At 38.8% G+C, this 14,931-nt stretch overlaps 1 protein-coding gene across 2 annotated transcripts in view; it reads right to left on the bottom strand.

Moving 5' to 3' along the window:
• LOC126183468 (dymeclin) overlaps nt 1-14,931 on the bottom strand; it is a 165,837-nt gene that overhangs the window by 61,200 nt on the left and 89,706 nt on the right. For both annotated transcript variants that reach the window (XM_049925479.1, XM_049925480.1), the window contains exons 8-9: nt 2,527-2,708; nt 786-911 (exon numbers count right to left, since the gene is read on the bottom strand). In XM_049925479.1, the coding sequence (XP_049781436.1) occupies nt 786-911; nt 2,527-2,708 (308 nt within the window). The remainder of the gene's footprint in view (nt 1-785; nt 912-2,526; nt 2,709-14,931) is intronic.

The raw sequence follows: 14,931 nt of genomic DNA, 5'->3' as shown, positions 1-14,931 counted from the left end.
TGTGTCTGTTTATTTGTTATGTTTGTTACTACCCAATTAGTATCCCACTATTGTTCTTGCACTGCTCAGTGCCCTGTGCTATTGTTGTCATGATGGTCCAACATCATTGTAGTTCATCTTGCCATGTCCCTCATCACCTTCGCCCTCTCATTTCTCCTGTTAAACACTGTTGTTAATTTGTTTGTAAACAATGACTAGTGCATCTGTGTGATGTAGTGTTCCAGAATTCATTTACAAGAAATAAACTGTCCCAACCTCAAGTTACAAAAGATAAAGATAAGCAGTTTTAGAAAAAAAAAAATATCAGTTGTACTTAACATAGGTCTTTTATTCTCAGCTATCTCCCATTGATTAAGCCTGAATGATAGATAGTGAACCCTAATAAGTGCATTAAGTTTTATAGCCTCTGTGCCTCTTATTTTTTGATACCTAGGTGCTGTTTCTGTGATTTGGATGTTCAGTCAGGTCCATAATCTGTGCCGTATATACCAGAAGATCTTCAGCACCATCTGCCAGCCAGTCAAGTAAACGATCCTTAGCACACACAGCACATGTGAACACAGAGTGAGTGTCTGATATCTCACATTTCCTAAATCAGTGGCCCTCTGTTTGACATCATGCCTGGTTCATCTGTTGCTATTGGCAAATAGTCTAATTTTTCTGTCATTTTGTCTGCAGTGGCCCAACTTTTTCTTCCTTTCACAAATCGAAACTATATAATGGCAATGTGTGCCAGAAATTGTTACAGTACACCTCAAACACTGTTTGCAACTACCTTAACTTACCATCTCATGAACTGCCTTGTTGAAAAGATCATCTTCACTCAGAATGAGCAAAATAATTAATGACATGTATATGTGATGAGAATTGCTGTTGGGGGCGTGGTATAAAGTCTTCAGAATGGGGATAACCTGAAAAAAATCAAAGAAAAATCACAATTATAGGAGAATGTCAATAATTCACTTAGAAGGGACAAAATGAAATAAGCCATTTATGATGGATTAAAACTATGTGCCATGTGAGCATTAGCTCTGACTGCTGACTTTCATGGAAAAAGATCATCCAACATATGAAGTGAAGTACCACCGCCTTAACAAAGCCTAGTTCTAGTACCCTACAACATTTTAATATCACAAATACTCTACTTCAAGCACACATGACAAGTGTAAAATTAAATTCTTTCTAACATTTCGGTTATATTGAATAGCACACCATAAAAATATAAAATTACATGAACAGTTACATATATATGAAAGTCTAACAAACATCTAAGAACAAAAAATTGTCATTATGGTTGTGGATGCTCAGCGAACTACCACAGAGTGAATCCTGCCCCTGAGTTAATATAAATACAAATAATTTATCTATTTATCATGTAATATTCAGATGAACAGCAATAAATTTATGAAAGGCATCTGAATAACATTCTAAATTACAGCGGGCTGTCAATGGATAATTCTGTACCAATAATTTTCTGGGACTGAGCATCATCTTTCCCTGGTCCTCAGCTTTGGCAGCAGTATCATTCCCACATGAATCTTTTGGAAAATTACAGTCCTGGTGAAATATATATTCATATTCATCATAATTTTAAAATACTCTTGCTGTTCATTCAGAATCTTAATAGTCCATTACAAAGTGTAGAAGAGCTAATTTGCAACAACACATTTCACCAGCACAGCTGAGGCAGTTATTACTGTTCTCCTAAGGATGAGATGAATCGATTCTGGAACACACCCTAACAAACTTCCATCTTTGCAACAAGATACTCTGTGTACTAAATATGAACTTTCTTTTCAGTCCATTGTGTCCATGTATGTTTTAGATATTCCTGAATGCATTATCTACCCTATTTTCTCTGTTTCTGTTATAGTTCTTATATGACCTTCTAGTTTACTACTTTTTTTTAGCTGCAGTGTCCTATTATCCAATTATTATCTCTTTAGTGATGTCTCCACAAATTCTATGTGAAGACTGTGCCGCTCACAACGTAGGAAAGGGAGGCCTCAAAGATGAAATGGAGTTCGTGACTGCACCTTCAGGCAAACTCTGAGGTGCATTATAAAATAACAGACACCAATACAACATAAAAATGTGATCACTTTACCCTTGGGTATAAAGTACACTACAGAGTTTTTAGGTATGAATTCGTTTGCAAAGTGATGAAAAACTGGTACAGTGAGGCTTTCCTATTGAAACTCAATTTTTTTTTAAAACAGAAAATTGAAGGACCCCTTCAAAAATTAACAGCGAAAAACTGAAATCATGAAGCTGTTAAGATACAATGATGAGTTTCATGAGTGTGATCAGGGACACTTATGAGTTGCACAACAGAATCCTCTTTACAAGTGTTAGTGGGAAGCAAATGAAGACAGAAATCTTCAAATATTATTCAAGTTAAAAATTACAGCTTGACTATAAACAGAACTTACTGGTATTCAAATGGTACAGTATGCAATTACATATATGACAATTATAATAATAAAAAATAATAATACTAATAATAAAGTACATTCATTTCCATACCAATTGTTCAATGTCAGAACATGCTAATATGTACGTCCGTACATGAGGATTCCTATGCACTAATAGATAAAGAAGTAGTGTTGTTTGATCACTACTGACAGCTGTGCTCAGTGTTTTATACAACTGGGACATATCAATCTTGAAAGTTGACGCTGCTCTTGTAGGTGTGATTTCTACATTGCCTGCAAGAACAAAAACTTTATTAGTCAAAATATAATATGTGACTTTCGGATTAGCTGAGTAACACCTCAACATTTTCAGTGATCATATAAGAAAGTTTAATCAGAATGTACACATTGAACTGCTCTATCCCATTGTCTGTGATAATAATGAATTAAGTGCTTCATACTGTTTCCCTCGGATTTTAATTGTCGCAGAAAAATGTAAACATTTAATAGGGTACACTAAAGAAGCCGTATTGCTCACTTGTTTGATATTAGGATAATAATATCACAGTTGACAACATACAATTACAATCTGTAGTTTCCTCCCATTTGTAAACTAAATTGTTCCTTACTTTTATGTTATTTAACCATGACATTAACTTTGGTATTACTATTATTATTTATTTGCCACAAATTCAAAATATTTAATAGACATAAAACAAACCTCTGAGGCATATATAAATCTTATTTATATTATAACAAACAATCTGGTATTTATTAATACAAAAAATAAATAAAACACTAATTGAGCTGAAATATTAACAACTTGGAAACCACAGAGAATGGAGAGAAACAAACAAAAGAGGTTTTTCCTTTTTGAAATAACAATTTCTCCATCTAGGAGAAAAAAAGTTGCACACCAGTGGAAATCTCACTGCAGCTATAAACTGGACCATGTGTAAAACACTCTCTCTCTCTCTCTCTCTCTCTCTCTCTCTCTCTCTCTCTCTCTCTCTCTCTCTGGGGTGAAAAGGGATGGAGGGGGAGATTATATCCTTTAGCATATTCTCTTCACTTTTTAGGCCTTCAGCTCAAACGTTATAGACATACACTGAGGTAGTGAAAGTCTTGGGATAGCAATACGCACATACACAGATCGCAGTAGTATTGCTTACACATGATATAAAAGTGCAGGGCATTGGTGGAGCTGTCATTTGTAATCACGCGATTCACGTGAACAAGTTTCTGATGTGATTATTGCTGCACAACAGGAATTAACAGGCTTTGAATGTGGAAAGGTAATAGGAAGTAGGTGCATGGGACATGCAATTTCAAAAATTGTTGGGAAATTCAATACATCGACGTCCACAGTACCAAGAGTGTGCCAAGAATACCATATTTAAGGCATTACCTCTCACCGTGGACAACGCAGTGGCCAAAGGCATTCACTTAACAACCAAGAGCAGAGATGCTGGTGTAGAATTCTCAGTGCTAACAGACAAGCAACACTGCATGAAATAACTGCAGAAATTAATGTGGGAGGTACGACAAACATATTGTTATGACAGTGTGGCAAGATATGGTGTTAATGGCCTACGGCAGCAGATGACCGATGCGAGTGCCTTTGCTAACAGCATGTCACTTGCAGTACCTCTCCTGGGCTTATGACCATATCGTTTGGACCCTAGATAGCTGTAAAACTGTGGCCTGGTCAGATGAGTCCCAATTTCAGTTTGTAAGAAGAGCTGATGGTAGGGTTTGAGTGTAGCACAGAGCCCATGAAGCCCTGGACCTAAGAGTGTCCACAAGGCACTGTACAAGCTAGTTGTGGCTCCATTATGACATTGGCTGCATTTACTCAAAATGGACTGGGTCCTTTTGTCCAACTTAAGGAATCACTGACTGGAAATGGTTATGTTAGGCTACTTGGAGACCATTTGCAGCCACTCAGTGATTTTGTGTTACCAAACAATGATGGAATTTTTATGGACGACAATGTGCCATGTCACCAGGCAGCAATTGTTCGCATTTGGTTCAAAGAACATTTTGGACAATTCGGGTGAATGATATGGCCACTGTGACTGCCCGATATGAATCGCATTGAATACTAATGGTACATAATTGAGAGGTCAGTTTGTACACAAAATCCTGCAGTGGCAACACTTGCGCAATTACAGATGGCTATAGAGACATCAAGGTTCAGTATTTCTGTAAGAGATTTCTGAAGACTTGTTGAGCCCATGTCATGTCAAGTTGCTACACTACACTGGGCAAAAGAAGGTCCGACACAATATTAGGAGGTATCCCACAACTATTTTCACCTTTGTGCATTTTCTCTACAAGGCTCATATAAATTTCAATCACATCTCTATTATTTCAGCAATGAAAAATGTACTTGTCATAAGTAATGTTGAGGATGAACTAATACTGAATTGTGGTACTGCACAAGGCTTAAGCATTATTTATATGCAAAAGAATGTATTGATGGTTCTTACCTATACTACGCTGTCCAGTCACATTAATGTGACCACCTGCTGAAAGCCTAAATAACCACGTTTTGCAGTGCGGATTGCTGCGAGACATGCAGGAAGGGAGTCAGTGACATTCTGAAAGGTAATAACAGTGATGTCGGGTGATGCTGCCCCCAGTGCTGTGGCCAGCTGCACTAGGTTTTCTGGTTGAGGATCCGTGGTTGTGATCAGACCGAATGAGGTGGTCCCACATATTCTTGATTGGGTTAAAATCTGAAGTGTTTGGTGGACAGGGGAATACAGTAAACTCATCCTGGTGTTCTTCAAACCATACACGTACACTGCAAGCTGTATGACACACTGCACTGTCCTGATGGTAGATGCTATCATGCTGAAGAAAAACTAACTGTATGTAGAATATAATAGAGGGAAACATTCCACGTGGGAAAAATATATCTAAAAAGAAAGATGATGAGACTTACCAAACAAAAGCGCTGGCAGGTCGATAGACACACAAACAAACATACACACAAAATTCAAGCTTTCGCAACCAACGGTTGCCTCATCAGGAAAGAGGGAAGGAGAGGGAAAGACGAAAGGATTTGGGTTTTAGGGAGAGGGTAAGGAGTCATTCCAATCCCGGGAGCGGAAAGACTTACCTTAGGGGGAAAAAAGGACAGGTATACACTCGCACACACACACATATCCATCCGCATATACACAGATACAAGCAGACATTTGGCCCAAACTCTTTGCCTTTACAAATGTCTGCTTGTGTCTGTGTATATGCGGATGGATATGTGTGAGTGTGCGCGCGCGAGTATATAACTGTCCTTTTTTCCCCCCTAAGGTAAGTCTTTCCGCTGCCGGGATTGGAATGACTCCTTACCCTCTCCCTTAAAACCCAAATCCTTTCGTCTTTCCCTCTCCTTCCCTCTTTCCTGATGAGGCAACCGTTGGTTGCGAAAGCTTGAATTTTGTGTGTATGTTTGTGTGTCTATCGACCTGCCAGCGCTTTTGTTTGGTAAGTCTCATCATCTTTCTTTTTAGATATAACTGTATGTAGAGGTGGACTTGGTCCCTGAGGATAGATGTATACTTGTGTTGATTCACTGTGCCTTCCAGACTGATGAGATCGCCCAAAGACTGCCAGGAAAATATTCCCCAGACTATAACAGTCCCTCCTTGTTTGCTTTCCGACATTTCACACAGTACTTGTCAACAGTCATCTGCCCAAAGGAGCATAAAATATGATTCATCTGAAAAGGTCACCTGTTGTCACCCAGTGGACATCCAGATGTGAGCAAATTCCAGCCTGCACCGCTGATGAACAACAGTCAGCATGGGTGCATGAACCAAGACACCTGCTGCAGAGGCCCATATAGAGCAATATGTGCTAAAAGGTCATTGAGGTACACATTGGTGGCCGCTTGGTTCATCTGATTGATCATGCTGTCATGCTACAAGCGCTGAGAGCAGTAGTATTAGTGTAAATGAATGGTGCGAGATGGCAGGAGTGACTGGAGACAGGCAAAGAGAGCCATCTAGTGGCCAAAAGGTGAACAGTACTGCAAGCCTTACTATACGACCAGTACCCCCCCCCCCCCCCCCCAAGTAAATATTCAAAAGTGTTCAAGGAATATAGATAATAATTGAATGAATAAAAAAAGATAATTAATATGTACTGATGGTAAAAGAATGTATGAAAGTAAATAGGGTATAAGTAGAAGTACGAGTTAATTTTACGAGAGTAGCAAGGTGGGGATTCACCCAGGTAACCAAAACGGAACAGCCTAGCTGGCTGTGGGAAGAAAGAAAATGAGCAGTCGAGTCATGAGGTAGCAAGGCATCAGATGTATCGCACGCAAGCAGGCCAAGACTTATTACTAAGTGCACTAAAAGTTATGATATTAACTGCGCATGACCACGTAATTGGAATCCTCGCTTTGGTATGTCAATACAACTACTAAGAGGAAATTTATTAAGTGCACTATTTTGGCCAAGTTCGTTCAAATAAGACGCTACCAGCAACGTGTTGTGATCGTAAGTGTGAATCCGCACCTTATAACAAAGACCAACAAAAGTAATCATTTTCAAGTGTAATAATATTGTGCTACGATGAATAGTTTATATTAAATCAGTGTTAACATCAAAGTGCATTACCAGTGAATTTTATCAATAGTTAACCTGATTCCTCTACCACATGATAAGTGGCTTTTGTACGAGTCATGGTTTCAACAAAATTACAATGGAAGCATGGTCAGTCTTACTGAGGCTGAAAATTTCTATTTAAATATTTACACCAAGTTATAACTGTGGAATTCAATCAGCAGTTTGGAGCAGAAGACAACAAAAGGTACTGTAATTGCAAGTTTCAGAACACTACGCTGTGGGTGCGAAACTATTGAGAAGTGTAACGACCAGAAACCTTAAGATGTTTAAAAATTTAGTATTAAAGATAATTGCTTTGATTAAAACAAAGAAAGGTCACCACAGCATAGTAGACGTGTCAGTAATTAGTGAAAAGTAAATTAGTGTGTGAAATTTTCATGTACTATTTATTGTAACAGTGTATGTGAAATGTAACCAATATGACGTGTGATGTATTAAAAGAGTCGCTAGGGTCCTTGCTGAAGAAAGTTTGAGTGTGTGAACTAGACCCCTGGTTAACGAAAGATTAATTGAAGTAGTGTACCTCAAATAGAGTCAATCCTATAGTTTACTGTGTGAAGTATTGCAGATTATTTCCCACTCTTAAAAGTTTACTAATATAAACATAGCGTGAAGGTTGTAAACTCCAGGCACCAAGACACGGGTCATTGTGTGCAATCTGTCGCACCCGTGTGCAATCGCGCCATACAAAATCCAATGATTGTGTTATCACTAGTAATATTACCAATAATCAAAGGGAGTGCAGTGACCACCACAAGCCACTCAACAGTTACACATCTATTCACCATTATACATCGCTGCATCTGTTGTTTGCCTCTGTTATCTATGACCTATGGTGCACCACAGATGTCTCATCAGCAGTTTTGGATAGCACCATTTTGCTGTGCATGGCATACTCTAACCACAGTGACACGTGAACAGTTTACAGACTAAGTTTTTATGGAAATGCTTCCACCCCTGGCCAGAAAATCAATGGCCGTGACCTTTTGGACATCTGATAAATAACTCTGTTTATGCATTACAACAATGAATGCGACATGCTTTATATACACTCCACTGCTAGTGCTGCCACCTACTGTTCATAAGTAGTTGCTGCATGTTGATGTTGAACATAGGAGGTTGTCACCCTAATGTGACTGGACTGTGTATGTTTGTTCCAACTCAGTCCCACTTTGCAGCACTTCTATGTTTGTTTCAGAATCGCTTTAGGTAAAGCATTAAAATTATCACTTTCTTACACTGTCTACACAGAGAATGACTTGATCCTCTGTTATGGGAGCAAGTATCACATATCTATACATATTATTAAATTAAACTCTCCCGCCTAGTTTTTCTTTCTGTACGTGAAGGCTAACCCACTGGAACTATTGTAGGAATTTGACCCTGTTTTCATTAATAGAAATACTGATTCATTAGGAAGGCTCAGGTATGTAATTTATCATCACTATGTCATGCAAAGTCAGGGCAGGAGGCTAGAATATTACTGAATCAAAAGTATCCAGATACTGACCTAGAAGAGATATGTGTACTACTCTTTCTTGTTGAACGTTGCAGTCAGGGCATTTAGTTAAAAAGCAACTAAACATGCCCTCAGGAAACCTTGAAATGTCATTAATCCTCAATTGGTGCTGTGACATTGACCATGCTGTCAGGTTGTGGATAAAATGTCACCACCGTTCATTTAAAGTGCTGCCTACTTCCACTGTTATTTTTGCTTTAAGAAGCTAGATTTACCATAAACATTTGTTTTCATCTAAATTAATGTGATGTGTAATTTCTACTAAACAGAATATGGTCTATTACACAATACAGATCATAAGTGTAATTTAATATTCAACATAATGTCAAAAAATAACTGATGTCCACAAATCTACAACATAAAGATGATCAGCATTTTGACTTCTGGAGACTTTCAAGGACTGAAAATCAATTTTAGCAATTCAGCAATCTTTCAACGGACAACTGCACAGACTCCAATTTGGAGGACACAATAATAAGCATCCCTGGTACAGATAAACAACTAAACGAGATGAAAGTAAGTAATATGTCAGATCCGGAGGAATCCCAGTTAGGGTTTACAAAGAGTACTCTACAGTATTGGCCCCTTACTTAGCTTGCACTTATCATAAATCTCTTGCCCCGTGCACAGTCCCAAGCGACTGGAATGAGCCACAGGGGACTCCGATAAATAAGAAGGGTAAAAGAACAGACCCGCAAAATTACTGACCAACATCATTAACATCAGTCTGCTGCAGTATCCTCGAACATACTCTCAGTTTGAGTATAATGAATTTCCTTGAGAGGGAAGAGCTTCTGTCTACAAATCAGAACAGTTTCTGAAAGCACCATTTGTGTGAAATGCAGCTTGTCGTTTTCTCACATGAAATAATCCATGGTCTGCAGGAAGGGCAGCATACAGATTCCATATTTGTAGATTTCCACGACACATTTGATAAGGTGCCACACAGCCGACTGTTAACAAAGGTACAAGCATACAGAATAGGTTCCCAGGTACACGAGTAGTTCAAAGACTTCTCACATAACAGTACCCAGAATGTTGTCTTAGACGGCGAGTGTTCATCAGAGACAAAGGTATCATCAGAAGTGCACCCAGGGAAGGGTGATAGGACTGCTGTTATTTTCTATATACATAAATGATCTGGTAGAAAGGGTAAACTGCTGTCTGCAGCTGTTTGCTGGTGTATGGTTGTCAATGAGTGAGTGTAGGATGATACAATATGACTTATACAAAATTTCTAGTTGGTGTGATGAATGCCAGCTACCTCTAAATGTAGAAAAATAGAAGTTAACGCAGATGAGTAGGTAAAACGATCCCATAATGTTCGAGCACAGCATTAGTCATGTGCTTCCAGACACAGTCACACCGATTAAATATCTAGGCATAATGTTGCAAAACAATATGAAGGGTTGTAGTAGGGAAGGTGAATGTTCGACTTCAGTTTATTGGGAGAATTTTAGAGAAGTGTGTTTCATCTCTAAAGGAAACTGCATATAGGACACTGCTATGACCCATTGTTGAGTACTGTTTGAGAGTTTGGGACCTGCACAAAGTCAGATTGAAGGAAAACATTAAAGCAATTCAGAGGCGAGCTGTTAGATTTGTTAACAGTAGGTTAGAACAACATGCAAGTATTACGTGGATGCTTCGGCAACTCAAATGGGAATCACTGGAGGAAAGGCAACATTCTTTTTGAGGAGCACTATTGAGAAAGTTTAGAGAACTGGTATTTGAGGGTGACTGCAGAATGATTCTACTGGCATCAACACACATTTTACATAATGATAATTGAGATAAGGGCTCATATGGACACATACAGACAGTCATTTTTCCCTCGCTCTATTTGCAAGTGGAACAGGAAAGGAAAGGACTAGTAGTGGCACAGGGTGCCCTCCGCTATGCATCATACATTGTAGGGTGTGTATTTAAATGTAGATTCACGAATTGGAAAAATGTCATGAAACATACCTAACATACACAACAGTGAGATTCCTTAGTTGGCAAGTTACAATATGATATGTTTTAGGAATTGAGGTCGTGATCGTTTTATGTGTAAATGTCATGGTAGAGGGATTGTTTGACTGCTTATTTGTTGTAAATCCCAGAAAAACGTTTCAAAATGAGACCCACATGAAACTAGAACAGAAACTTCATGCAGGTATTCAAAACTATCTGAACACACAATAGTGCATCATTATTTTTTGAAAGCTGCAAATCATGTGTTTTAATAATGATTTAACCCTTCTGTTCTCTTTGAGTTAATATGACCCAAAGGAGATATTTCCTCCATTGCATTTTTGTATTTAAGCACTAACACTCTAAACTCAATGACTTCATTTTTCTTTACATTCTACATATCTTAAGGCTCTCCCCCTTGTTATAGCATAATTTGTTACAACTTAGTGTATATGATCTGCACGTTTAAAGAAATCTCAACATGTACAAATATCAGTATTCCTATGTGCATGAGATACATTCATAATGGTGTTTTATAACAATACAAGTCTTTGCTTGTTCATTGTTGAAATTTCTTTAGGTCCACTACAATGAAAGTCGCTTATTATGTTCAAATTATCAAAGCATTATCACTACCGGTAATGTTTCGCCAACTGTTTGTGCAGACTCAGTTCATGTACCTTGAACTGCATCAAACATAGTAATTTCTGTGTGGCTATCACAATTAAATGATTTTTTTCCCCTGAGAAACAGTTGGAAGTATTAGTAAATGCATCTGACTGTGAGGAGAATATGTCTGAAGATGAAAATCACACAATTAATGACAGAATTCATCCTGCATCTGAGTCAGAAGACACTTCGGAGAATGATACATGGCAACATGCAAGTGGCTCAGTCAAATGATGAAAATATCATGTGGACCTTAGAACCTATTCCACAAACTAGAAGAGCACCAAGTGAAAGTGACATAAACCTGACTCCTTGTCTAATATGGTACGAGATATTCAAAGTGCTATAAAATCCTCTTTTCAAGCTCTTATGAATGATCGTATTCACAGTATTGTTGTCAGAATGACTAATACAGAGGGTCAAAATGTTTATGGTGACAGCTGAAAAGATTTACATCAAATAACACTTGAAGCCTACATGAGTTGGTGTTACTGGCTGGTGTGTATAATTCATATGGTGAAGCAACAAAGAGTATATGAGATCCAGAAACAGGTTCCCCTCTGATGACGAGCCTGCTCGAAGAGCACAAAGAGTAAGTGATAAGTTGGCACCCATAGGAGAAATACACTGGTGAACAAAACTTAAAGGAATACAGCTCAAAGAAAGTTGGAACATACACAGAATGAACTGCTAAAGTATAACACAGGCAGTAACTGAAACACACAACAAGATCATCAGAAATGATACTTCCATTCAAAGACAACAACTACACTGAAGTCAACATGATGTATAATGTTACCCTGCATGTTACAAAAAGTGGGTATGGTATGTAATCACCATGGACAGCAACGTATATTCTGCCAGATGCATCTGTGCTGGCCACAACATTGGTAAGTAGTTCTTGTGGTAGGGTGTCCCATTCCTCCACCAGCATGGTTGATAACTGCTGGATGGTCATTGGTGCACGTTACATTCTTGCAGCACATCTCCCCATTACATCCTAGATATGCTCAATGGGATTTGAGTCTGGGAAAGGGCAGGCCAGGTCATTCGCCAAATACCCTCTATTTCCAAGAGCTCCTCCCCACTTGTGCAGCTTGACGCAATTGCGAATTGTCATCCATAAAAAGAAGTCAGTGCCAAATGCACTCCTGAAAAGACATACATGGGGAAGGATACAGTGTCACAATAACATTGACTGTTGAGTGTACTGTGTTCAAAGATTTGGAGATCAATATGCCCGTGCAACATTATGCCTCCCCACACCATAACACCTGGACCACCAAAACAATCATGTTCGACAATGCTGGCTGTCGGTGAGAAGACGTAATGCACCCACGATCACTGTTGACCAGTACCGTTTTGGCAGTCTACGTGTTATAGTGTGGGGAGGCATAAAGCTGCATGGACGTAATGATCTCCAAATCTTTGATCACAGTACACTCACTGCTAAACATTATTGTGAGACTGTACTCCTTCCTCGTGTGTGTCTTAAGTGGTGCATTCTGCCATGACTTTTTATGGAAGACAATGTGTGACTGCATCGAACAGTGCACGTGACGACATTCTTAGAACAATATATTTGGCATATGGACTGGCCTGTCCATTCCTTCAACTTAAATCCAATGTGGGGTGCATTGTGAAGACGTACTGCAGTATATTAACACGCACCAACAATCATCTAGCAGTTGTCATCCATGCTAGTGGAGGAAAGGGACACCCAACCACAAGACCTCCTTACCAATCTTGTGACCAGCATGGGAGCACATTGCATAGCATACACTGCCATCTGTGGTGATCACACACCCTATTAAGAACCATGTCCCATCTTTTGTCATTTCCTGGGGACCACCACAGATTACATCTCTGCTGATCGATCACGGATATGGGACAGCGGCTAGTCAGAAATTTAACAATGAAATATAACCAAACAGCTGTACATTTTCAGATGATGTTATTTTATTTACACAACCAGTTTTGGCACTTCATTAATGCCATCTTCAGGCCCCTATGCACTTCCCTTATAGAGAATAGGAGATGTCAATGTACGCACAAGAGCCATCAATACCTGGATTCTGTGAATTTTTTGTGGATTGTGTACTTCGAAAACTGGACAAGTCAAGTCAAGTCAAGTATTCGAGGTACACACTCCACAAAAAAATTGATGGAATCCAGGTACCGGTGGCTCTGATTATGCATGCATCAATGTATCTAATTCTCTATACATAGAGGGCATAGGGGCTTGAAGATGGCACTAATCGAGATGCTGAAACTGGTCATGAAAATAAACTTACAACTTCTGAAAACATACGACTATCGGCTGCTTTTTTTCTATAAAAATCATGAATTGTGGTCACTTCAGTGTTATTGTTACCTCTGAATGAAAGTGTCATTTCTGTCCATTTCACTGCGTGTTTTTTTTTTTTTTTTTTTTTTTTTTTCAGTTATCTTTCGTTCTATACTGTGTCAGTTATTTCTGTGAATGATCCACGTTTTTTCAAGCTATGTTACTTGGCAGTGATACACTAGTGAAAGTTACTTTCATCCTTAAATTTTGCACACCAGTGTACTTTTGAATCTATATAATCCTGGCACAAATGTAACTGCAGACGAGAAAACAGAACCTAAATTTAAAATTATAGTACCTTTCAATAACTTTCAATGGGAAAGGAGCAGGGTTAAATAATAGAACACAGCACCAATTACATTTTTTCGCACATAGAACAACACATTTCAAGAATTTATTCCCATTTTCAAGTGCAACTATTTACGTTGTACTGTACATGACGTCTGCTTGTGTGCTGGTGTGCTTCTCTTGATGATGATGAATGAATTCATTTTAGCAATGTTTTTGTAATTGAAATCTTAAAACCACTGTGAGAATTTGAAGGCTTGTATTTCTGACATAAACACTAAGGATTTTTGAAAGATTTTAAAGCTAAATGGTGCATAAGTTTGTAGTGTTTCTGTTTCACATATTGGTATTCTGGGGTTTATGTATCAATTCTCTCTCTCTCTCTCTCTCTCTCTCTCTCTCTCTCTTTTAGTTCACTGCTATTTGAGTTTGCATATTGCCATCTGGATCTGGAGATAGGGAGTGGAGCTGTGGATGCTAGGAAATGGAGTGCCAATTGGAGAAATTGGAACATTTATGACATACTCTTCTGTTTGAGTTCAGGAGAGGTGTGGCAGTGGCAGAGGCAACCAGAAACATTTGTGCCATGTGTGGGGATAATGCCAATGGACAGGGCATGGCAAGAAAATGGTTTTCTCATTTTAAGGAGGATCGTTTTGACATTAGTGACTCTCCACAATAGGAAAGCTTTCGGGGTTTGATGAAGATCGTTTAAACACATTAAACCATGATGATCCACATCAACATACTCGAGAACTGGCAATGTGATGAAATGTGATCATTCTACCATCACGCGACATTTGCATGCAATGGGGAAGGTTAAAAAGTCAGGTTATGGGTACCGCATGCTCTAAGCCAAAATCACAGAACTCAGCGAGTGGCCGGCTTGTCCGTTATTAATTGACTTGTGAACAACACCAACCATTCTTATCCTGTATGGTTACTGGTGATGAGAAATGGTGTCTTTATGCTAACACAATGAAAACAAAGGTGTGGTTGACCCCAAACAAAGCAGCAACTCGCCATTTAAAGACCTGCCGACATTCATAAAAAGATAATGTTATGCATCTGATGGCATGTGAACCACTGTCAAATGGG

The sequence above is a fragment of the Schistocerca cancellata genome, chromosome 4, assembly GCF_023864275.1.
Source record: "Schistocerca cancellata isolate TAMUIC-IGC-003103 chromosome 4, iqSchCanc2.1, whole genome shotgun sequence".
NCBI classification, from domain to species: Eukaryota; Metazoa; Arthropoda; class Insecta; order Orthoptera; family Acrididae; genus Schistocerca; species Schistocerca cancellata.
Note: the sequence above shows the minus strand (reverse complement) of the source record. Positions and strands in the feature narration are given on the sequence as shown.